Source organism: Rattus rattus, chromosome 1 (assembly GCF_011064425.1).
Source record: "Rattus rattus isolate New Zealand chromosome 1, Rrattus_CSIRO_v1, whole genome shotgun sequence".
Classification (NCBI taxonomy): domain Eukaryota; kingdom Metazoa; phylum Chordata; class Mammalia; order Rodentia; family Muridae; genus Rattus; species Rattus rattus.
Genome location: NC_046154.1, coordinates 263638249 through 263663736, shown reverse-complemented (window position 1 = coordinate 263663736; position 25488 = coordinate 263638249). Strand labels below are relative to the sequence as shown.

Sequence of the window (25488 nt, the reverse complement as noted above, 5' to 3'; positions counted from 1 at the left end):
GATATGGGCCTCGATAAGGTGGAAAATTAGGAGGAGTCCTTTGGGTGGAACACTAAGGTCCTTACCTTTTATTTAGAACTTCAGCAGGCGCCTGCAAAATAAAAATTCTAGTTAACTTAAAAAAACAAACAAACAAACAAAAAAAAAACCCTCTAGACCTTGTCCACCAAATCAATTTCAGGCATCAATAAGAGAGTTTGAGGGAACATTCTAGTCATCAACTGCAGTTTAATTTGTGACAGAGGAAAGAGAAAGAAAATCAGAATTGGTGGATTTGAGGGGTGATGAGTGGTGGGCGGGGCGACCAGGGAAAGAAAACAAGACCAAAGTGATTGAAATGTTTGGAGCACCAAAGAGCAGAGAGACAAGCATCTACACTGTTTTCCCCCTGCAGCAACACAGATTCTTTAAGAGGGTGGCTCCAAACACTCTTTTCCCCCTACAGCAACACAGATTCTTTAAGGGGGTGGCTCCAAGTGTTAAAATGTCACATGAGAGACCAGTAATAAGTCCTTGATTCTCCAGGTGAGCTAGGACTAACGCCAGCAACGCTCCCTCCGGAGGCTAGGCGCTCCGCTCTCCATCGCCCCCTGGCGGCCATCGCCAGAGGACCCGCAGTGACGCCTTGGGTCAGGTGTGCGCAGGAAAGTGGGGGTTGCCCAGCAGGCTGCTGCGGCGCCCCGCGCCTTGCCCACTCCCAGTCGCGCCGCCCGGGATCTGCTTGCCAAACTCCGCGGTCACCCGAGCTGCGCATACGCTTTAGGCTGCCCTGCTTTCAGGACTTGAGGAGCAGACCTGGGGAGAAGGAGCTAGATTATAAGGTTACGACCTCCCGGGCCTCAGGGTAGAAATCCCTCCCGTTTGGAAAGTGCGTTGCGAGGCACCGATCTTGCCTTAAGGGGACCCTCGCCTAAAAGTCTCAAGTTGCGGGGGATGGCTGACGCTTTGAAGCCTCCTCTCTTATAACGCAGCAATTGTCCCAACAGCGTCTACTCCGCCCGAGCTGGCCCCAAATATTGGCACGCCCCTCTGCCCCTGGAGCCAAAGGCTGGTGGCCATCTCTTGCCCCACCACCCCATTAGTCCTTTGGCCCGAAGTGGGGGACCTATACAGCGGGGACAGGGGTCAATCGCCAGCGCCCCGGGCTCTCCCACTAGACGGTGCGGTGTCTGTCCGGGTCACCTACGGTCGCTGCGCCCTACGCCCAGAGCCCCGGAGCTGCAAACCCTGTCATAGCCCGGGGGCTGCCCCGGGGAGGGAGCAGCCGGGAGAGCCACTTGGGAGACCGTGGCGGCTTGGCCAGGACTGACTCGGTCGCGGGATTCGCGACGAGGTCCGCCTCTTCCCTCCCCTTCCCGCGCCGCCTCCGCCTCCTTCCTCTGCCTCCACCCTCACCCCTTCCCGTCGGTGCGGAGCTCGGCTCCGAGCAGCGCTCAGCCCGCCGCAGCTTGGATGTGGGCTCGGGACAAGTGCTCTGCGCCTCCGCTCGAGATGGACAGCCGCTACACCAGCGCCACGGGCATCGGGGACTTGAACCAGCTGAGTGCGGCCATCCCTGCCACACGCGTGGAGGTGTCGGTGTCCTGCAGGTGAGGACGCGGCTCTTTTTTTTTTTCTTCCTTCTATCCGGGCTTGGTGGCACTTGACTAGCGCTCCCAGTACCACGAGGCTTGGAGCTGGTGAGAAGTTGCTTGCTGAGTGGGGATACCCTCCTTGTGGTACTGACTGACGTTACCCCACCCCCTCCCAACCCCCACCCCGGGTCAAATGACACACAGTTGGGGACGAGAGTGGTGGGCTTTGGGACTGAGTCTTTTTGCTTTCTTTCTGGGAAACGTTGTGAAAGTTGGCAAAGCTGTGACTCAGCTACAGAAACCCTAGCCGCCGCCCACTTTGCAACCTTTTAAAAATTATTTATTTATTTTAAACGGCCGCAATCAGGGCCAGAGGTTCGGTGACGACGGGAACAGAAGGGTCAGCCCTGCAAAAAGCGTGTGTGATGCTACGCACTTTGGCCCGGGACTTCCTCCGCTGGGCGTCTGGGAAGCCTGGCGGTGGGCTCTGCTCCAGTTCCACAGTTTCCTCCTCCCCACCCACTTCCTGGAACCATCTAGCTCCCTTACCCTACACCCTTCCGGGACGTTTGCCCTAGGCCGGTAGCGGTTCCAGGTTCAGTCTTTCTGGCAGAGGCTTACCTAAGAATTGAGAAGTCAGGACTGATTTTCTGCCCGCCGGTAGACAAACATCTGAATGCTTCCAGCAACTCTCAAGGACTGCCAATTTCAGACTCCCCTTTCCTGACGCTCACTGGGCCAGATCCTCTGTAAGTCAGGTAGAATAGCCGTGCTGGCCCAGTTTTGGGGAATTAGATGGTCGGCTCTATTAAGGATACTACATTCCATGTACCCAGGTGCCCACTTCCCGTTCGAACACTTCTTTCCACCGTTCTCACTGGAAAAACCCACCCATACTCTATGCTCCCGTGTTTTTAAATGCCCTCAAGTGTTCTCAATCTTTCTGTAGGAAAGATCATTGTAACTCTAAAAAAGCATGGGTGATTTTTGTTGTAAACAAAGCCTAAGTTTAACACCCTCAGCCTCTAAACATTGGTTCTCAGCTATTGCTTCGACCATTTAATACAGTTCCCCATGTTGTGACACTACCCCCCCTTCTCCGCCCCCACCGTAAAATTATATTTGTTGCTGCTTAATAGCTATATTTTTGCTACTGGTACAAAGAGTAATATAAACATCTGTGTTTCCTGATGGTCGTAGGTGACCCCTGTGAAAGGGTTATTTGATTTGCAAAGGCGTCGCCCACCCACAGGTTGAAAAATCACTGCCCTGAAACTAAAGTTTCTTGGAAATTCATGTTTGGCACCCATCCCCCAAGTGGCCATGTCCTTTGGTAGGGGAAAGCCCTGAGACAACATGTGATTGACCTCAGACTGTGAAAGTTACAGTGGTGTTCATGACAGCAGACCCAAGCCCTTGCGTTATTGGGGTCACTGGCTCTAATGTTCCTCTAGGCTCCTTGTGATAGCAGCTGCCTGGCAGAGTCCTGTGTCGATTTGTAATAGTGCATTTCTTCTCTCTGAAGCTGAATTTAGTGTTAGGTTCCTGTCACCTAATGCTGTATGACACAGTGGGCAGTGGGTGGTCAGGAATTTCACTATGTAAGCATATTTTAGAGTTCTGCCGTTTTTCTGAAACCCTGCAGCATCGAGAGGGCACTAAATAGACAAGAACGTGGCACAACTCTGAATATCCTATAGTTCTTAGGAGTGAGGAGAAATAGCACCAGTCTCACGCACCAACCATTCCAATGCTTCTTTGCTGTAGGTATGCTGGAGACCCTGAAGTGCACTGGCTTAAACCAGTTTGTTTCACCTTCCTACTCCAGTCCTGGGAGACTTTCTTCTATGTGGGGTTACTTTTCAGTACTTAAAAAAGAAAAAGTTTCAAATAGAAAAAAAAATCTGAAAGAGAACTGAACACTTAGTAGCAAGTATTTCTACTAAGCTTGTCCGGGCCTAGTCTATTATTTGAGCTGTCTGGGTTCAGTTGATTGTGTATTTCTTACTAAACTCAATGTAGTTTCTACCGTTGGGCGAAAGTGTACTTGACAACTGGGTGGCATAAGGCAAGTTCCTTTCATTTGTGGTGCTGAGAACTCTGTCTGGTCACCTTACGGGGTGTGGTATCCTGGGAACTTTGACATCGGTATCCTGGGTGCAGATTCTGGTCTTGTAATTTACTATTATTCTCTGAAAGTTGGCTTTGTTATTTGTCTGAGTTTGTTTATATCCAGTAAGGGCGCTAACTGTGGCATGTTCTTTAGAGAACGGGGAGGGTTTTTATAGAAGGACATGGGGAACATGCTTGTTACAGTACATGGCAGTGCTAGCTATGAAATACTAAACTACTAATATAGGTAGTCTTAGGTAGGGTTATTGTGGCTATGGTGAAACAGTATGACTTGGGAAGGAAAGGCTTTGTTTGGCTTAACAGTACAAGAACTCAAGCAAGGCAGGAACCTGGAGGCAGGAGCTGATGCAGAGGCCATGGAGGGATGCTGCTTACTGGCTTGCTTCCCCTGGCTTGCTCAGCCTGCTTTCTTACAGAACCCAGAAGTATGAACTCAGGGACTGCACTGTCCACAATAGGCTGGCCCCTCCCCCATGGATCACTAATTAAGAAAAATATAGTTGCATATTATGTCAGCATTATCTCAGTTGAGGTCCCCTCTTTTCGGATAGTTCTAGCTCGTGTCAAGTTGACATGAGACTAACTGGAACATGCAGACAGTGGCACTTAGAGTCCTGCTAACAGACTTCTGTAACTACTCTATTTTAACCTTAGTAAGCCAGTTAAGGAACACAGAGCTAGCCGTTCCTGGAGCACAGCCTTCCCAGGATGGCTGTGAGGAGTTCACTTAGCAAGACGGCACGATTGAGAGCCTCTCAGCTTTGCTGTGGGAAGGCAGGGCAAGGACCTCCCCTGCCTAGTTAGTTGTCTGAGCGAGCTCTGATCGCTGCCGATACCTCAAAGACAGCTTGCAATGGAACCCCCTTTGATAACCTTCTTCCTCTGCTCCCTATAATCCAGAGATCCATTGTCACATTGGGAAGGAAAGAAAGGTAACAGTTGAAGCCAGAAGCTAAATATAGCTTCTCTTTACTGATCGAGTATCCACACGTCTTTTATACACATAGGAATTAAACCCTGCTTCATGAGTAGTACGAATATGCTGTCACCATGAAATGTGACTGGCAGATACACATTATATAAGATAGCAACCTTGGATAAAACTTTGTAATAAGGCTCCTACATGTGCTGGGACAGGCCATTGTGGAACTGAGCACTCAACATATGTGACAGGGGTGGGGTGGGGGTGGGGATGGGGGGTGGGGAGAGGATGGGCTGTAACAGATCAAGGCAGATGGGCATGGATTGGAGGGATGACAGCAACACTTTTAGTGGCTGTGAATTTGTTAGTGATGAAGACCACAGACTGGTTACAGTTCCCGGAAGGCAGACTCCAGGTCTTTGACTTCTCTTCTACCCATTACCAGCTATGTGTGCGGTCACATTTATTACTTTGTAGATTTTTTAAAGACCTAAGTTACCCGACCAACTGAACTTCTCTGCGGTTGAAATGATACTGTAGCTAACCTTCCAGTCTTTATCCTGGAAACACGTCATTGTAAACGGATGCTAATGCTAATGGGAAAAAATAATTCGCTGTAATTAATCACTTTCCCCAGAGCATTTGTCTCAATGCTTTAGTGACTTTTGTCATAATTTTAGTGGTTTTTGTCATTTTTGTCATTTTTCTCTGGGCTATCTAGACTCTGGTTCCTGGCCCTCCAGATAGTGCCGGGGGTGGACTCCCTCTTGTGACGTGGCTCTCAAGCTGGATCAGGCATTGTTTGGCCACTCCCAAAATTTCTCCTCTACCTTTACCCCAGAACATCTTGTAGGCAGGGCAGATTGGAGGTTTTGTGACTGGCTAAGCCCACTGGAAGGCTTACCTGGTTCTGAGAGGTTAGTTTATTGATGGTAGTGTCATCAGAGTTCTGCGTGACATGCTTCCGGTCTTCCCCCACTAGCTTTCAAGTTCAAGATCAAGCTGGATGATCCTTTCAATTACTCCCAGAATGGTAGCTGTACTGATTTTTAAACACTAATGTGGAAGGAAGCTGAAATGTTTTGAGTGTGCACATCATGGTAAGCATTCTAAAAGCCGGACCCAACTGTAGTTCCCTTGTCCTGCCTAGCATCAATTCTCCCATGAATTGTCTGAATATAATGTAACAAATCTATGCTTACCATCTATCAAGACACCAGGCAACATTTGATCCAGAGATAGGAGTTCCAAAGCACACCAGGCGATCATCCTGGGCTGGACCAGTGTGGCTGCTGCATGCTGCTCTGTTATCGGCCCCCCTCCCTTTCCTCTTCTTAATTAGATTTTTATTTGTTCTCAAGACTGAGATCAAATGCCCTCTTCTTTTATGACCCCTTTCTTAAGCTGGAGTTTTCTTTACTCTTCCGACAGTTGGCTCTCACAATTTATCACACAGGGATACCCTAATTCTTAGACACAATGTAACATCCATTGTGACTCTTCCTTGCTGATGTATTCTGATTGGCCGGTAAACACACCAGGCTTAAATGAAGTCATCTGGTGTTTGAGAAGTTGAGAGGCTTCTGATTATAGACTCCCGGGCTCCACAGCAGTTCTACTGTGGCATCTCTGGGAACGTGATGCTGGGCTCTACCCCCAGGAGTTCACATGTGCTGGTTATGTGCTCCAAAACTTGCAGGCTTGATGATCCAATAACTCTGACTAAGCAGAGATTCTGCCTGTTGATTACAACTGATTTTTTTTTTTATGCTAGAATTTCCATCCAGAGCACTTTTATGGGCTTTGGAAAGTGGAAGGAAGTGCAATCAGATTTCGTGAGTTTGTCTCTTAGAGAGTTACATTTGAGAATTTAAAAGTAGTTTTGAGAGAAGTTCAAAGAGCATCATTTACAAGAGGGTGGGTTTGCAAGTCAAGGTTAGTCTTATAGTTAAGTAGGTTTGATTTGTGTGCTTTGCCTAACGAATTTTGTCCTGGGCCTGTCACTTGTGAGGTTTATTGCTTCCTTGTATAAGGAAGCCCCAATCCTGAGCTTCTCATCTTTCTCTGATACTAGCTCTGTGCCCTTTGATGAGACCTTGTAGTAAACTGACATTACTTAGAAGGAAAACTCACACTGGCCATTTGCAAAGTAGTTAAGTCATAATTTATGTTTTGCAAAACAGACAATACTTTTAAATAGACAATTACACTGCTATAATACAATGATATTAATACATAATTTTTAATAACTCGATCTAACACATGTATGAACAGGATGAAATATGATATTTGATGCACTGATTTTTCTTGGAGGTTTATTTTTGTTGGTATGTTTCTACTTTTATTTTCGATAGGATTTCCCCATGCAAATGTTGTAGTCTAGGCTGGCCTGAAACGTGTGATCCTCCTGCCTCAGCAATACATGCTGGGACTTTAGACATGAAGCACTAGTCCTGACTGGATTTATTTTCAATAATAATGAAGAAGAAATAAAAGGGGAAAGTATGGTATTAACATAAACTGTTTCCCCCCCACCTCCCACCTCCCCCTCAATGTAACTTGATTGACATAACACACATTGCTGGCTACCTAATTTGAGTGTCTGAGATTTATATTATTGTTGTTGTTGTTGTTGTTGTTATTATTATTATTATTATTATTATTATTATTATCATTATTATTATTCAGGGACATGAGCATGCCTGGCACTTATGTGGAAGTCAGAGTTCAACTTGTGATGGTCTCTCCTTCCACTATGGGTTCCAGCAATCAAATTCAGGCTGTACAACTTGTATGACAAGTCCTTTTCTCGCTATCCCTGTCTGAGAAATTTTTTAGAAGGATATCATGGTAGGCTATTTCTAGAACCTAGCCCTTGCTGTTTCAAAGTCCTCGTTTAACTCAATCACCTCCTAAAACAATGTGAGATTCTACTGTGGTTGATCTAGATTTTCCTCTCAACAGGAGTCTAGCAGGAGTCTAGTCTGTTCTGTTTGCCTTCGAAATGCAGACTATTCGATGTCAATAAATAGGGGTGCTTTCCTGCAGCTTACTTCGGAGTGTGCTTGTCATGTTTCGGGTAAACAGAGCTTCCAGTGGAGATGGCAAATGGAGTCAATCTTGTGCCATAACTTTGCTCACTTGAGCGAGTCCTGTTGCCCGAAGTTGTCTCTGGAGGGTTTCAGAGGGGACCAGAAGGCTTCATGAGAAAGTAGCTGACTTGAGAAATGAAGTGAACCAAGGCTATCCAGTGTGCATGTGTTATTTTTCTATCTCAGGGTCCTTGGTATACTGTGTTTCATATGCTTTACAGGCTGGGAACACTCCTTTTAAACCACCCCAGATTCTGGGACTCTGGAGTCTGCTGCCTCCTTTCTGTCTATACTTTGACAGCTCTGGTTCAGGAAGCAGTCATTTGTTTTTAGCACTGGGCAAGGTAGGGCAACTTGTGGGTGGCCGAGTCTGGAGGATGACTGTTTTTTTTTTTTTTTTTTTTTTTTTGCTGAATGAAGATCAGGGTTCTTCCTCATTCCACCAGCTGTTGCCTTTCTGTCTCATCTGGACGTAGGATCTCCACTTCCCGAGTGTCTGAAAACCTTGCCCTGTGGCTTGCCTGTGGCTAAGCTTACATACGGTTGCCATGACGCTTACGTAGGTCCCCAGAGTGTGATAATTCAGTGTCTCTTTCCTTGAATTCTAATACTACCTCACGTTTTATTTTTTTACGACTTAATATTTTTTGCATTTTTGCATGTATTTTTCCATAACCAATTTAAAAAGCACATGTTTTATTACTGATTACTATAAATTTAACTGTGTTTTGTGTGTAAACCTTTTCAATACAGCAGATGCTTGCTGCTTGATGAATAGGTTGGAAAAATAAACTTACCTGTCCATGGATTTAATTATTTTCACAATCTTAAAATTTCAATATAAACAGTACAAAAACATGAACACAAACCTATTTTACCATAGGATTTAATGAAAGAATAATTTTTAGTCCAGCTAATATATCACTCTTCAAGGATTTCACCTGAACAGACAAGAAACAGATACTTTTGAATTAGGTTACATTGTTTCTAAGTACAATCACTTTTAGAAGTGGACAGGATTTCTGCCTACTGACAGATCATTTGCTTCTTTAATTTGGAAGGAATGTTGAACAAAAATAGACAACCAATAGAACTCGGAGGGGAAGCTGGGCAGATCGCACCTTTGGTAAATTGCTAGGTTCAGTCCTGTGTCTACTGGGAAAGCAGACAGAGTTCCTCCAGCCCCCTGGCCCAGCACTGTGAGGAATAAGCAAGCCTCAGGTTCAGTGGGAGTCTCTGTCTTAGACTGAGGACACACACATACACACTTATACATACATATACATACATACATACACATATGCACACACACATACACACACTTATACATGCATATACATACATACACACACATGCACACACACATACACATACAAACACACACAAATACACACATACAAACACACACATATACACACATATGCATACATACACACATTTAAACATATGCACACACATATACACACACATACAAACACACACATATACATACACATATACACACATACACACACATACACACACATATATACACACATACATACATATGTACATACATACACACACATACATACACATACACAAAAAACACACACATATACACACATGTATACATACATACACATACACATAAAACACACACATATACACATACATACACATACACATAAGACACACACATATACAAACACACACACACACACACACACTGATAAACTTGTGTGTCTGATATCCTATATAACAGATCTAAATAGGAAAGCATATGACATGTCTTAATCCTTGACTCAAGACGGATTTTGTATTGAAGAAACTAACTTACTTGGTGAAGCACTAAGCAACTCATGGTATTTCAAACGGATTCTCCCTTGAGGGAGAAGAAGTGTAAGAGTCTTTCTTACAGACTCTATGCATTTGTTCAATCAATTTTATTTAGTGCTACAAAAAATGGGAATAAAAATTATTTAAGAAGTCAAAAGTCAACAATATCAAGACACAAGAATAGAGGGACAGGGGGCCTGAAGTGATGGCTCAGTGGTTAAGAGCACTGGCTGCTCTTCCAGAGGTCCTGAGTTCAATTCCTAGCAACCACATGGTGGCTCACAGCCATCTGTAATGGGATCTGATGCCCTCTTCTGGTGTGTCTGAGGACAGCTACAATGGACTCATAGACATAAAATAAATAATTCTTTAAAATAAAAGAATGGAGCGACAGAAGGAAACAGTCTCTTCAGATGAGAAAAGCAGAGCTGATCTTTATGTACAATATTTATATATGTGTGTATGATATTTATGTTAAAATAAGCAGACTTAATTGTGAAGCCGCTGACCATAAATCATAGCACTTCCTTCCTTCGTCTGGCTATGAGGTTTCGTTGAGTTTTCTAATAGCCAACGTGCTTCCAACACAGCAGACGGGTCTGAATGCTCTGTTGTTTCTATTTAGCTCAAACTCTAGTAATGCTTGATTGTATGGGGTATTTTTAAGGTACAGACCTCATTAATTGTGGTAACTATAAAGTCAGGAAAACCCAAAATTTAACACCACTCTTCTTCAACGAAGCTGGGACACGGGTGTCTCGTTAGTGTGTGTGGAGGTGCCTGGCAGTTCCCTACGCACAGGGAATGCTGTGATTTCTCTCGTGCAATTATTGTGTGCTTGTATCATTTCCTTCTCACGGGAGGAAAATGGCCCAAGCCCGCTGTTTTCGGCAGAATTGTCATTGGTGTTTCCTCAGAGACTTTTCAGACCGCATATGGGCCCACTACAAAATGATAGCTTCCGTCTTCACAGGGGACTAAATCCCTTCTATCTTTTGAAAACCTCCTTACTACATTAGTAAAAATTCTGTCAGTTGGCATTTAAGCCCTCACTTCCTGGATACTTCACTACCTACCCTTCAATATGGCTGACTATGGTGCTGGTTAGGTGCTTGTCTGTCCCGGGGCACAAGTGCTACCAGAGTCATGAGATTGGTAATCCCAACGCAGTGGGCTCAGCCACTCACTCAGCACGCCAATTTAAAGAGATCTTGAGGAGAAACTGCTTAATGATTGCTTGCACGAGGTTGTTGTATCTTACAGTGTTGGGACCTCCAAGTGGAAGACAGAAGGGACAAACAGTCTCCATTGAGTTGAAACAAAAACAAACACAGTCATAAAGAAAGGCTGAAGGAGACAGGAGCTTATCCACTCCTGTTTTAGGATTTGTAGACCTAAATGCACAGTGGGCTTGTAGATGCTGGCACCGAATTTATTTACTTGTCCTAACAAGGCGAGTCCTTGTGATTCAGGGGTGCATCACCCATGATGGAGGTGACCGCCACATTAGGAAGTTATCTTTAGTCCCTGGGTCGCCTGGTCACATGTGCTAACATTCAAACTCCGAGTCTGTCTTCTGTTTAAACTCGCTAGGGGACTCTGCAAAGCTCAGATTGCTGTGAAGTACAATTTGAATTATTCATTGATTTAAACAGATTTCTGAAAATAGTTGAAAACCTGGAGGGAACCATGAATTTAAAAAGAGAGCCAGGAGGAGTCTGTGGGGGTGGGGGGTTGGGGGCTTTGAGGGAAGAAAGAGAATAGGGAAATGGTGCAATTATTATTGTAATCTCAAAAACCAAATCCAAAAAGCTGAAGCAAACGATAGCCTGCCGATCTCGCTATGCCTTCTTCATAAGCTTGTTTTTATTGGTAAAGAATATATGCTAACTGAGGAAACGTAAGAAAAGTTGACCCACGTGTACAGGTTTTCTTCTGAAATGTGGAGATATCGAACTTGCAAGTGGTTGAAATCGCAACCGACTTGGAGAAGGAAACAAAAAGTTGGGAAATACAGTCCTATACGTCTCACGCATCTAAAGTGCCTGGAAGGCAAAGTCAGCGGGACTGATGCCACGGGTTACGGGAGTGTTTGCCTTCAACTTTCTCCTGGGTGGTGATTTGTGGACCAGCCACTGTCATCAGCACTGCTTCTTGGAACAGACGTGCATCACACATTGACCCTGGAAGGAGCAGTGACCACACAGACTGACTAATTTGGCAAATCGTGCAAAATACGGAGCGGCTCATGGCCACTCAGCTGCTGTTGAGTTCCAACGTGGTGACGGCATTCAAGTGGGCAGGAGGAGACGGAGGAAGAGGATGGTGTGGAAACCTCGGTGTTGTGACGGGGGAAGGGAATTGTGTAAGAATCAGAGAAGAGTGAAACCCGACAGGCGTTGACTTTGATTACAGCTCATGTATTTAGCGGTGGGAATTCAGTAAGCTTGCTGGTCTTGGCTTCTGTATGTAAAAGGGGTAGAAAGTCTTCCTCATACGTTTGCCATTCGGACGGTGTGATGCAATAGCAGTGAAGCGCTTTGAAAGCACCTGCAACTTAGCACACCGATCATTGGTGTTGCCATTCAACCCAGGTAGGAGAAGGTTATGGCTCCCAGAAGGGAGATAGCAGAGACTCAGATAAGTTTTACATAATTTATCAGTGTAAAAATGCAGAGAAAACCCAAACTGAATTGTGCTTAAAAGAATGGAGCAGAGACCACACACACACACACACACACACACACACACGCACACGACAACACACACGCACACACAGTATGTTTTCATTCAAATCCATGTTCTAGTGACTTAGAAAAGACCACGCCCTCTTTTGTGGTTGTGTTAATTCAGCCCCTCTTGGCAGGCTTGTGGGCCTTTGCCTGGAGAGTCCTCAGTTGTGATCTGAGGAAACCCGTGGGGGTGTCTGTCTGCCATGCTGAGACCTCGACCAATGCTGTTGCCATGTTTCTGTGGATGCTGCCACCGAGAGTGGCAGGAATGCCCTGTTGCCGTGGAGTCTGACACAGGGCTTTGCTGCCACTTCCGCTGTGACTCCAGACATTGCCTGTGGTGCATGACTCTTCACTTACCAGATCCCGTGGTTCTACGTGCCCCTGGAGGGTCACGTTCAAGTTGGCAGCCTCTTCGGTGCTGGGCGTCGTTGGATCTTTCGGTCCCCATGTTCGCAGATTTTAGGTCTGTGTTCACATCACACAGCTCTGGACTGCAGGTGGTGCGGCTTGGGACTTGTCTTTGAGCTTGGGTTTCAGAAATGAGCTCTACTCTGTAGGGGGTGGCTGCTCTAGGCATCCCTCGTGTTCCAGCTGGGGCCAATTAGGACATCACACAGGGAACCCACGGGCTTTCCTTTTCATGTTTCCAGGGGTGTCCTTAGCCTTTTAAACTTTAACAGGGGCACACTGGAACTTGAAACGCAGCGTACTGAGCATGAAGCTCTACGTCATGATGGCCATCTTCCCCCACCACTTTTCCCCCTACTGTGTGCTGGGGGATGGTGTAGGTACCTTATATTTACTCCCCAGAACACCCTGTGTGGAGCAAGCATCATCTATGTTTTCCCACACAGCCCCTTTTGTTTTCTAACAGAAGGTGGGTGAAACACACAGGATTTAGGATGAACAGCCAGCCAGGAAGTGTGCCCACACGGAGGCTTCGGAAATCGGTGACGTCATGATAGGACCCGGCTGTTCCTTTGATGCTAAATTTTGACTGGAAATCATTCATTAAATTGATTGAAACCTCATCTCTTTAATCAGTTGCTTGATGATGATTTAGCTCCCACCAAGCGTTCTTAATTATAAGCAACAGTTGTGATTATGTTGTAGCAGGTAATGCACGTAATATGTAATATATAGTTATATAATTGAGAAGGATGCCAATGTGTGCATATTTGAAAAAAAAAAAGCTTCTCTGCTTGGCATTTTAGACTGTGTTTCCCATCAAGATATAGGTGGGAACAGCAAAGGGAATGCATTTTTTTTCTTTTAAATTTCTAACTATGTGACACAATGTCCACAAAAGGCTTTGAAAGCCCCTAAGACTGGACACACAGCTCATCTCCAAGCCCCCACTGAGCTGAGGTAGAGTAGTGGCTCGCAGCGTGGAGATGGCGGGGACTAAAAGATCCGCCACTTTTAGAGATGGCATCACGTTTTGACCTCAGGATGCTGTACCCAGGTACATCTCCGTCTTGTTCTTTGGAACAGGATTAGTTCCCTCGCACTCGAGATCATTTTTCCTTCCTAAATGCACAAACCTCCCTCTCTAGGATGTTAATTTTTTTCCATAACCCTAACAAGATTTCACCACGAAATTGTGTTACCATGGCCACAAACGAGAGTGAGCGCGATCTCCCTCACCACTGTATTTCATGTAGCCTTCACTTCCTACGCCTGGCTCGGGGCCTCTTCTGGTCTACAACACCGTACAGCCAGGCCTCTCCACACCTGCCTCCTCCTCTTCCGTTCTCTGTCCGTGGCTCCTTCTTGGATAGTCTTTTTCTAAACCACATCTGAAAGCATTTCCACATACTCGATTCCAGTATTTTCACTTTGTCCCTCTCCTCTTTGCTCTCCCTGTTTCCTTCTCCCTACCCCCTTCCCATGGTGTTGAAGATGGGGTTCAGAGATTGGCATATAGCAAGCAGCCACTCTGTTGTTTTATCCTTTCGTTTACGTGTGTGGGTACGGGCGCTGCTGTTACTGGTGTTTGCGGGCACCCAACCCAGCTTTTTTTTTTTTTTTTTTTTAAAAGATTTACTTATTAGGTACACAGCGTTCTGCCTGCATGTATGCCTGCAGGCCAGAAGAGGGCGCCAGATCTCATTACAGATGGTTGTGAGCCACCTTGTGGTTGCTGGGAATTGAACTCAGGAACCTCTAGGAGAACAGTCAGTGCTCTTAACCTCTGAGCCATCTCTCCAGCTCCGACACCCAGCTTTTTACGTGGGCGCTTGGATCTGAATTCTGCTCCTCACGGTTGCACAACAAGGGCTCTTAACCAACGAGCCATCTCTCCAGCCCATCAGTCACTACTGTTGAGTTGTGTCCTCCACTGCCCTGTCTTCTCTTCTGAGCGATACCTGAAACGTGTACCCCCGTCTGTTTACCGACTGCATTTCTCCCTTCCTCTGTAAAATAAACTCCTTGAAATAAGGGCTTCTCCAGTCTTTTATACTGCTCTTACATGGTACCCGGACACCGGCTGGCGTTTACCAAACGTTCAGTAAGTGCAGATTGAAAGGAAGAATGGGTCTAACCTTGATTACGGAGCTTAGCTCAATGTAGGGCGTCCTCCAGCCGCTCAGAAGCGGGCATGCTACCGAGCGAGAGTGAATCCATGAAACTGGACGATGGAGATTATGAGGGTGGGAAGGGTGGCAGATAGGCTTAGGTGCCAGGGTTATAAAGGAGGATGTTCAAGGACTCTAGACACCTTCTCCCCACCATGGGCAAAGCACGGTCCATAAGGAGTTGTAGCTTAAGATCTGAGCTGGTAGCTGGACGGTAGGCAGCAGACAGCAGGGCTGGTCCTTGTTTCTTTCAAGGAGGCTTCTGTGCACGTACTGCTTTTCCCTCAGCCTCGCTAGTGCTGGGAGTGCAGGCGTGGGCTACCACAGCTGGCGGCTTTGGTCATAGGCAGCTGACTGAGTGCCTGCGTCTGGGATGCAGAAGGCACCTCTGTATTTCCATCGCCCATTCTTTGTTTTCTGTAACAGCAAAATAAGCATTTAATATGATATTTATTCAAGAGCACCTAAGGTTCATCCATTTTACGGGAGGACCATGGCCCGTCATGTGTCTCCTGTGGATCTCAGAGATGATTACTGACGATAAACTTTATGTGATATACTCACGGAGTTACCATATTTCTTCTTTTATGAGAGGTTTATAGATTCTTTAGCTTAGAAAAAGGCAGATCGCTATAATTTTGAGGCTAGCTTAGTCTACAGAGAGGTTCAGGCCAGGCTAGCCTGGGCTACATAGTGAGATGCTGTTTCAAAAGCAAAAATTTTTAGCCTGTGTTTTCTTTAGGAGATATATAGATATAGATATATATTTAATTATTTTATAACTTTCTGGGTCAGGTCTCTACTTGGAGTGTGGTGAGAAGATGTGTGATATGTAGTTAAAAGTTCACATTCCAGGGTGGTCACAGGCTATCCACCATCTATAGTTAATCAGCATACGAGGAGGAGTTGATCTTATTAATTCGGATGACCTCCTTCCTCTTATCAATAAGATGTATGGGATTCATGTATATTAGTAGTTTGGCATTTCCCCTATTATCTAGTTATAAAAACACAGGGTTTGGATGAATGGGTGCCCTCCTACCTCGCTGACAGAAACGTAAAATAGGGCAGCCATCCACTGAGGAAAATGGTTCGGCAGATCTGCAGTGCTCTGCGGTGCTACTGATTATGTTCTCACTAGAAAGGCAGCTGTGGGTCTGCATCAAACATGCGTTCAAGGGAGAAATGGCCCCCAACACTCATGGAGGACACCCAGAGCGACTGAAGTGTCTGTCTGACAGTACATGGAGAATCTGCACAATGGGTTACTGTTTGGCAGAAAAGTGAAACCCTGACTGTTGCTGCAAAATGTAGGAAAAGTTCAAAATGTGATGGGCACATGGTGTGTGATTCCATTTACATGCAATGCCTAGGACAGGGATGTATGTGAAAGCAGACGGGTCCATAGTGGCCAAAGGGTGCGTGTAGATCTTTACAGAGAGACATGGGGATGTTCTGAAGAATGCATCCTCAGGAAATTTCACCACTGTGAAAACATTATATTCAGAATCTACTGAACATGACCCTAGATAGAATAGCCTGGGTTCTGTGGTGAATATATATCATGTTGCCTATTGTTCCCAGGGTTGTGATGAACAAGACAGCCTGAAATTAATTCAAGATCAAGAGAAAATGATACATTTCATAGAGGCCACAGACAGCATGCATGAGTCTGTCATCATCCTAACTGCTGAACACCGTTTTTAATACAGTGGGCTCTAACACCAAGGGCAAGAAGTTTAGTAACCATCTAAACCAGTAGCATAGCTCCTTATAATCTACTATTAGATACCTTTACGGGACTGGCCGCATCACCATATCACCACAAACAAGCGAGTAACTGTGCCTTTGCAATGCTTAGGATGACAGTGGTGTGAGTAGAGGGTAAGAGACTTTCAGCTCTGTTAAAACTTCATAGGACAATTGTGGCCCATATATCCCATAGCTAGTGAGATTCATGATTTGACCATTGACATCTAACCGTACTTCCAGAGCTACAGAACTGTACACTCGTTCTATAGAACTACCCTCCGAGCCAAAGGCCGCCACCTTCAGTAGTCCAGCTGGGCCTACTTGCCGAAGACCATCACAACTAAGGTTGTTAACTGTTGACCTTTCCTCTTGGTATGAGGGGACAAGAAAGGTTATGGGGCCCTCTCCTGAGTCATTCTCCCTACAACCAGTTGCATGCAATTCTGCCACAATTGTTTATGATCTTAGGGGATCTAGGAGGGGCTAAGGGTTGTAGGTAGGAAAGTATGGGGAGAGAGGGGATTCTCCCTCTGTGAAGTCTTAAAGAGGCCACTTCTCCTTGCTGGGTCTAGACCTCCCAGTTGTTATGGGTCTGGGGTTACTCAGAGATTCACCATGATGATAATTAAACTTTAATAAGAAGAGGCTTTTTATTTAGGGACTGGCACCTATCGTAGGGGCCTAGATTGCACCTAAAAGGGTTCTCACCTAGCCACATCAGCCCAGGCCTTGTAAAGGCAAAAACCATAAGATTACATGCATTCTCCTTACCTCTAGATGGAGGCAGGGTTTTCACTCCACATACATGTCTTATATTGGTTCTAGTCATTGAGCAGAGAAAGCAAGTTGGATTACAAAATCAGGAAAAAAGGAAAACAGTCTTCTGACCTACTATCTTATAAGAATAGAAAAACTTACAAGATTAGTCAATCCAAGAATAGTCTTCAATGCTAGGAAAAAAGGGCAGAGTGGGCTGCTAGGGTATACCAGCCTGTACGAAGTTAAGGTTTTAGATGGTAGAGGAATTTTTTAAAATTGTTTTTCCTTTGTTAGTTTGCTTCTCCAGCACAGTACATTTAAACTTTAAATGTAATATTAATCATTAAATTTCTCGCCTTGAGTTGTATCCTTGGTCAGGTCGTTCACTCTGTGGCAGGTACCTGTTCGCATTTCTAGAAAGCCACACAATAACCTTCTGGTAGAGGGAAATTAGTTTCCTTCAGACCTAAGAGTTCGGTCTTTTGTTGAGGATGAGAGGAGATGCGTTACCTTTGTAACCGCTTCTCAGCTGAAATTAGGATGCCATTTCAGAGCCCAGGGAGGCTAGAATATTGGTCAAAGGCCAGGAGGGAATTCAGTTGATGGGGATCACTCATCCGAAGCATCTGGTTCCTTGAACCAGCTGGAGAGACAGCCATCAATCACAATGGCTGGACTGGCTTACATAGGCTTTCAGCAAGTTTACTTCTTTCTGGTTTTGGAGCAGTTTGTAGTCCACAGATGATGCCTGGATAGTATCCATCAGTCCTAGTGGAAATCAGCCAGGAAAAATCAATACTAGGGGCAGAAGTTAAAGTTTAGGACCTTAAAGAAGAAAAATCTTACATTTGCAACTTCCCGCTTAGGGATAGAGAGTAGATGGGGAAGCTTAGGCTGTTGTCAGTGCTTCGCCGCAGTTAGAGGAATAGCTTATCAGAATTTAAAGACTGCTTTAAGGTCGCCTACACTTCTGTCTTTGACCCCTCACCCATTGCTCTGTAAGTAAAACTAATACACTCATCGGCTCCCCAGGTGAACTTTGAAATCATACCTTGCTTCATCCTTATTGATATCTGTCCTGGGGAAGGAGTGTTAACCATACATGTCTAGTAAGTCTCACGGGTTATACTGTGTAGAATATTGTTCTAGGTTGAGAGATGCCTTAAGTCATAGATACAGATGGCCCTTGAGTTCTCTGCACTGATGCTCTGTCAGATCATGCCACTAGAATATACATCAGCATAGCTGCCTAAGAGTGCCCTTTGGAGTGTTTCAAAATGACTGAAAGCTGAAAGTGGATTAAAACCATGGGACAATCCATGTGAGTGTTTGGGGTCCTGCTTGCTGAAGAGTGATTATCTCATTGGCAGTAAGTTATAGTCAAAAAGCTGCCTGGTCCTCAGGAACTCAATATGAAAGCAATGTGCAATTTCCAGATCTTGAATTTTATGAAACAATGAACAATAGAAATCTAGAAAAATTATTAACCTTTACATAGCCATTAAATCCTAATAAGTTCATTGAATTATTTTGCTAATTTTGTTATTCTCTTGCTTGCTTTCTATGTGCAAAATTGAATTTTCTGCCAAATAATTTAATTTTTCTATTTCTAACATTCATTTTTATTTTATATATTTCCTAGATTTTTCTGCTATGTTCGATAAAGACTTTATAGCTCATTTTATTTTTTCATTGATACAACCTGTTAATATAATATATACACACATATATGTATATATATATATTAAAATTAAAATCAAAATTAAAAATCAGTTATTAAAATGATACCTCAAATGTATCTTACATTTTTGTGATTCTGGCAACTTTCTTGAATATCTCTGAATTTTGTAACTTCATCTGAGAATGAGTCTTATTAGTAATTGCCACTTGTCAGGATCACGTTGAGGGATAAGGAAATGGCTTATCTAAGAGCTGAGCACAGCCTGGTACCAGGCTTGATGAACAGAGTAGGAGTAGAAATTGTGCTGTGGGCTCTCGTTTTGTGCTGGCCACATAGGAGGGAGTGGGCAGTGTTTAGAACAGCAGCAGGTAGGAGAGAAGTTTCCAGAAAAAGAGAGTGCCGTGGGAAAACATGGACACAGAGAATGAAGCAGGAATTACCTGCAGCCAGATCAGTGGTTCTCTACCTTCTCAATGCTGTGACCCTTTCACACACAGTGCCTCATGTTGTGGTGACCCCCGAACCAAAAACTATTTGGTTCCTGATTTATAACTGTCATCTTGCTGCTGAGTTGAAATGGAAATATCCAGTATCTGATATGCTAGTCACGAAGGGGTTGTGACCGCAGTTTGACAACCACTGAGAGGTGCCCAGAGATGTAAAGACAGAATGTGGCGGGTGATGAGCGTTAGGACAAACACTGCATTTCTGTAGGGAATGGGTCCCTCTTGGTGGCATCTTGGTGACTGTATTTGTGTGGTGGAAGGCAGAAAATCCAATAAAGAGGGGCAGTGCTGGGACAAGGTGATGGAAACTTCAGGGCTGAGGGAGAGAAACGGGTGGTTTTCATGCTAGGTTTAAGAGAGTTTCACAATTTTGTTGCATACCAGGCATGGATTGATTTCTTCTTTCTCTCTCTCTCTCTCTCTCTCTCTCTCTCTCTCTCTCTCTCTCTCTCTCTCTCTCTCTCTTTTCTTTCTGGAACCCAAGAATTCAAATCAGTATGGCTGGTAAAGTCATTCTCCTCCTGCAGCCTCTCTTGCAGAGACTGTTTGGATTGTCCAGTGTCCCCCAGCAAGCTTAACTTGGGATTGATCTACTCTTTGAGACCAGAATTTACAAAACCGTCTGCAGGAGACAGATATCTGTTGATTTCCCTGCTAGTGTCCACAGTCCCTGTTTTTTCCTCTTAGGAGGATACACGTAATAACCTTTCTGCCCCACCCAAGAACCTAGGATCATCTCTGCCACTGAGTGAATGGCTTAGTCACATCCTAAAGCTTGATCCTCTCCCCTCAGATAAGGCCACATTCACCAGTTCCAGGAACCACAACCTGGCATCTTCTGGGCAGCTCTTCCAGTTGTCTTTCACTGAAAGGAATATAGGAGGTGTATAATTCCAGAAGGATAATGATTAGGGAGTTGGTTATTGTAACCCTGAGATGTAGGGTTTTAGGGAGACCCACTAATGGGTGATATTTAAAGACACCTGGGAAGAGGGACCCTTGATTGGTTGAGGAGTTGTGTCCGTCAGACTGGCCTGTGTGTGTGCATGTCTGTAAGGCATGTTCTTGATAAATGATTCATGTGAGAAGGCGCAGTCCACTGGACAAACGGTCTGCAGTTGAGCAGGCCGTTAGGCAGCGTCTAAAAAGCAGATTGAGCAGGCTGTTAGGCAGCGTCGTTCCATGGCCTCTGCTTCAGTTCCTTCCTCCCGCTTCCTGCCTTGGCTCCCCTCAATGGTGGCCCATAAAGAGAAATAAACTGTTCCCCCCAAATTGCTTTTGGTCATGGTTTTAACCCAGCAACAGAAATCAAACTAGTACATACATATTCTCTTTTCAATCAGTCATATCAATTTTTTTTCCTTACTGTCATCTTTTAAAAAAATGGTTATATTTCTTTTCTGTTTCAGGAGACAGAGTTTGTGTTCTCCCCCATTTCTCCTGAGAAAGTTGAATTAACCCTTTGCTTCTTCAGATCTGTACAGGTTCTTATCTCAAGTCTACCAGGCAGGGGAGAGATATCAGACACTAGATTTCAGTGTAATTTCCAACAGTGTCACTTGTAGAAGAGTGATTCAGAAGAAATATGAAAAAATATTTTCAATATTTTCCCTCACAATGATCTTTGTAGATATCTCTGGATGTCGGAAGCATATTCCCTAAGCAGAGTTGAAATTATACACCGCTGGTCTTTTCATGCCAAAGATACTAATAAATAAATAGTTGGAGTAACCTAATTCATCATCAACTGAAATGATCAGGTCATTTCTGGGCGTCCCAGTGATTGTTGATAGGTGCATGATGTTCATGGTGGTCAAGTTCCCCCATCAAAGAGCCTGGTCCTCCTGTATTGAAAGCCAGGAAGTCTGGGTGAGGGCTACCCAGTGACCGGGCTTTTCAGAATTCCTTACACCTGACATGCAAGCTGACTTTGACTTTTCCATAATTTCAGCCTTCAGAATGTTTATACTTTTATTTACATAATTACTTTTTTTTCTCTTGGAAACCTATCTTTTCGCCTGTATACAATCTGTCTCCTTTTGCTGTAACAGTCATAGCTTGGGGAAAAGAGATTTTCCTCAAACATGCATGTAAAATTCTCAGAGCTAATGAAAGAATCGGTGAATCAAATGTTGCAGTCAGATCACTTCCAAAGATGGGTTTTTCCCTTGCCTTTATAAAAAATTTTGAAAAAAGAAAAACTTTTTTAGATTTAAGAAAAATGTATATTTTCTTAATATAGAGCTCCCTGACTCTAGCCTGTGTGATACTGTAATGGCAAACACAGAGGCCCAGGCCTGGCCCGGTGAATCCCAGTGACCTCACATGCCACCTGTCCCTGCTCTGGTGCCTGTGGTAAAGCACCTCGCCACAGCTAACATGAGGACTGTGGATGTCTCCCATTAAACAATAACTCGCTTGTGTGATGCAGCCTCTGTGGGCCCTGCTCTCTGCAAGCTTGTGCCAGTTCCTGGAGCTGTCTGAGCAGTATTTGGTAGCAGCCTGGCAGGCCTCCCGCGCTCCAGAACCCACACTAAATGGCAGGCAAATACAAGAATCAACAGTTTCCAGCTTTTAATCATAGCCTCTTCTTTGGTAGGAACAGGACAATTTCTGGGCGAGGCCCCATTGAACAGAGATTTTGTCATAACGGAATGATTATGCCGTGAAACATTGGCTGGCTCGCTCTTTACCATTGTCCTCAAGGGAATATATATGTTTCTGTCCTATTTTTTAGCCATTTCTATTGAAAGCTAACACAACTGTTCCTCTCATTCAGCCATGGAGACTTGTATTATTGGAGCAAGCTCTCTCAGGTGCACTTGGTAATAATGTATCTTGCAGTCCCCCCTCCCCCTCTACTGTGCGTTCAATTTGAGAATGTATTCCCTAAAGCAAACATTTAATGTGCGTGCTTTATTAAGTCAGCACTTCCAGAACTTAAAAGCGCTCAAAGTGCTATGATTTTTAAAAATATTGACTTTGAAATTTATATGGATATCTACTGGATTCCTCTACTCAAGTTGCACCTGTGATCGGATAGGTGTCTATTTGTTTCCTTTTACAGAAAGATTCCCTATCGTGTGGCATCACTTACTGAGAAAGAAAGAATGAGTAATAAAAGATTCTTGTAGCTCTGTGTTACTGTGTATATGGGGTATGTGTGTGTGTGTGTGTGTTGAGTGTGTGGTGTGTATATGGAGTTCGTCCCATCCTTCCACGTTTATGAGGGTTCTGGGCCTAGAATTCAGGTCAACAGGCTTGTACTTGCCAGCTAAGCGGTTCTGCTGGCTCTCCAGACAGCTCGTATTCTGAGACGTGTAGGCACAATTATTCTGGGCTACTTTATTTGGGTCCTTATATCTACCACCCTTCTCTCCTGCAATCCCCTTTAACCCCCCAATCCTAGGTAGGAGAGAAACAAGATTAGAGGGAAAGGGGACATAGACCTCTATATGCTATTTCCTGACAAATAGGGACATAGTTCCTCGGGGCAAGTCCAATCTTCCTCATTGGGGTATCCAGCAGTCCAACAAACCAGTACTAATAAACGGAGCAGCAGCAGCAGGATAAGCCAGCAGCAGCGAGAGCAGCAAGGGAGGTAGAAGCAGCAACTGCTGCTTTCTAATTCAGAGAAGGCTCTCTCTCTCTCTCTCTCTCTCTCTCTCTCTCTCTCTCTCTCTCTCTCTCTCCCGCCCACCCCTCTGGCATTTATTCCTCTCAAGAGTCTTTAGAATGAAACTATCTGCAGCTGGCAAAGATCGTGCCCCTCCCAGAACAAGCACGAGGCTAATAGTCTGCTGGGGCGGACAATCTGAAGCAGCCCCACATCCCACACCAGGAAATTAAAACAAAAACATGTTTGTGTGACGTAACAGGGTTTGAAGAGACAGCCAAAATTCTCACTACGGATGTGCTTATGTGTACTGTTTCATGTCTACATACCTATCTTTTCTCTGGTACATTTCTCAAGCTAGCTGGAATAGAGCTGAGAGCTAGTTGGATTTTTAACTAACAGCTGAATTAGCGTGACCGTTTTCGTTGGTCTATGTTATACTGCTAACTTTACATTGCTAACTTTACATTGCTAACTTTACATTGCTAACTTTACATTGCTAACTTTACATGGCACCGGATATGGCTGGTTAGTGATTCTACACATTTGTCTTCCCAGTGATGCTCAAGTCTCTTCATGAAATCTAGTACATGTCTGTTATGTTTGTTGCGTAATTGCTGTGCGCAACTAGGGGCCGATGCTTGTAAAAATGCCTGCAGGATTACGAGAAAGTTTAAAGGAAGTGGCTACTTTTCATTGAGCAGAAGACGACCTCAGCTGTTGTTTCTAGAGGCAGGGAACTCAGGATGGCCGTGGATAGAGAGACGTAGCAGGCAAGGAGACTGCTCTTCCCATTGCCGTTCGCACAGCTAGGCTAAGAACTCTGGAAGCCTTGTTATCGTCACGGAATGGTTTCGCGCATAAAGTCAGCAGGCGGGTTGACAATCTTACACGCCTGATTACTGTCTTCCGGGAGGATAGTTTCTGCCTCTTCTTCAGGGCTTTTCTACTCACGAGGACTGGAGAGTAAAAGATCCCCACCGTGAAGTCCACCCGACATTAAAGAGATGTTGGTGACTTCCTGATTATCTACTGTCCCGTTTTTGATATGTAAAACACACCTCCTCTGTGAACTCAGACTGTCCTCATGCAGGCTGTAATATATTGGCGGGCCCTGACGTTCAGTGTGCCATTCAGTCATCTTCTTTCAAGGGCGGCGAGCAGCATTTTAATTGAAACTTGAAGAAAGAGAACGTTAGAGTAACGTGGACACTCTCTTGTCCAATTTCCACTTGGCATTTCTTCAGGCGGTCGTGCACGCACACACACACACAACCGTACCTATATAAACATACAACATCACACCGTTCTTCAGATAATGTAAGTGTATGCATGGATATTACGTGACTCTAGAATGTAAATTTGCAATGCTTGGCATGAAACCCAGAGCTCTCCATGTGCTAGAAAAGGGCTCTACTACTTAGCTGTACCACATTCCTCTGGGCAGTATGTCTAGCGTACTCTATTCTCTAGATGATTCCTCAAGAATTCACCCTCTTCCTCGATTTGGCTGTAACTAAATCTCTAAAATGGAGACAGAAAATTGAGCGGTTTTAGCTTAATGCTGCAGTTCAACATCATACAACTATTGGCATGAGTTTTTGTTATTCTAGTCCAAGCTAATGACAACCCTTGGGAGAGAGCAGCCTTCCCATCTCAAATCTAGATGGTGTGTGAGCCTGTGTGTGTGTGTGTGTGTGTGTGTGTGTGTGCGCGTGCATGTGTGTATCTGTGTGTGTATATATATGTATGCATATGTGTGAGCATGTGTGTGTGTGGGTGCATATATGTATGTGTACATGCATATGTGTGTATGTGTTTGTATCATGTGTGTGCATGCATTGTATGTGGCATGTGTATGTGTGCATATGTGGTGAATATATGTGCATGTGTGTACATGTGTATGTGTTTTCATGTGTGCATGTGTGTGTTTGTGTGTGCACGTGGTGTATGTGTGTATATGCGTGTGTATGTGTGAGTGTGTGCGTGTGTGTAAATGCCTTGCACAGGAAACAAAGATGCTTCTTTGTGACGAGTGCAATCTTCTTTGGCCTCTTGATCTATTTCTCTCATTCTGTAAGCAAGGCCTTTCAAGTTGCTCTTCTGATGAGAACTTGTTTTGTTTTATTCTATTTGGCTCAAGCTGCGCATTCCTGACACTTCTGGGAAAATAAGTTGTTTGTTCTGGAATTCTCCAGACAGTGTTTTAGTCTATAAAGAACAGGGGACTGCAGTCAGGAGAATTTGGCACCATGAGGTCATTTCTTACTGGAATTGTGTGTCTTGTTTATTAACTTACTTTTTCTGGGCCTCGGCTGAGT

At 44.6% G+C, this 25488-nt stretch overlaps 1 protein-coding gene across 1 annotated transcript in view; it reads left to right on the top strand.

The window, feature by feature from the left end:
• Positions 1–1198: 1198 nt before the first annotated feature.
• Positions 1199–25488, top strand: part of Cpne8 (copine 8) — a 176396-nt gene continuing 152106 nt past the window's right edge. The window contains exon 1 of the mRNA XM_032885320.1: positions 1199–1589. Within this exon, the coding sequence (XP_032741211.1) occupies positions 1453–1589 (137 nt within the window). The 5' untranslated portion in view covers positions 1199–1452. The remainder of the gene's footprint in view (positions 1590–25488) is intronic.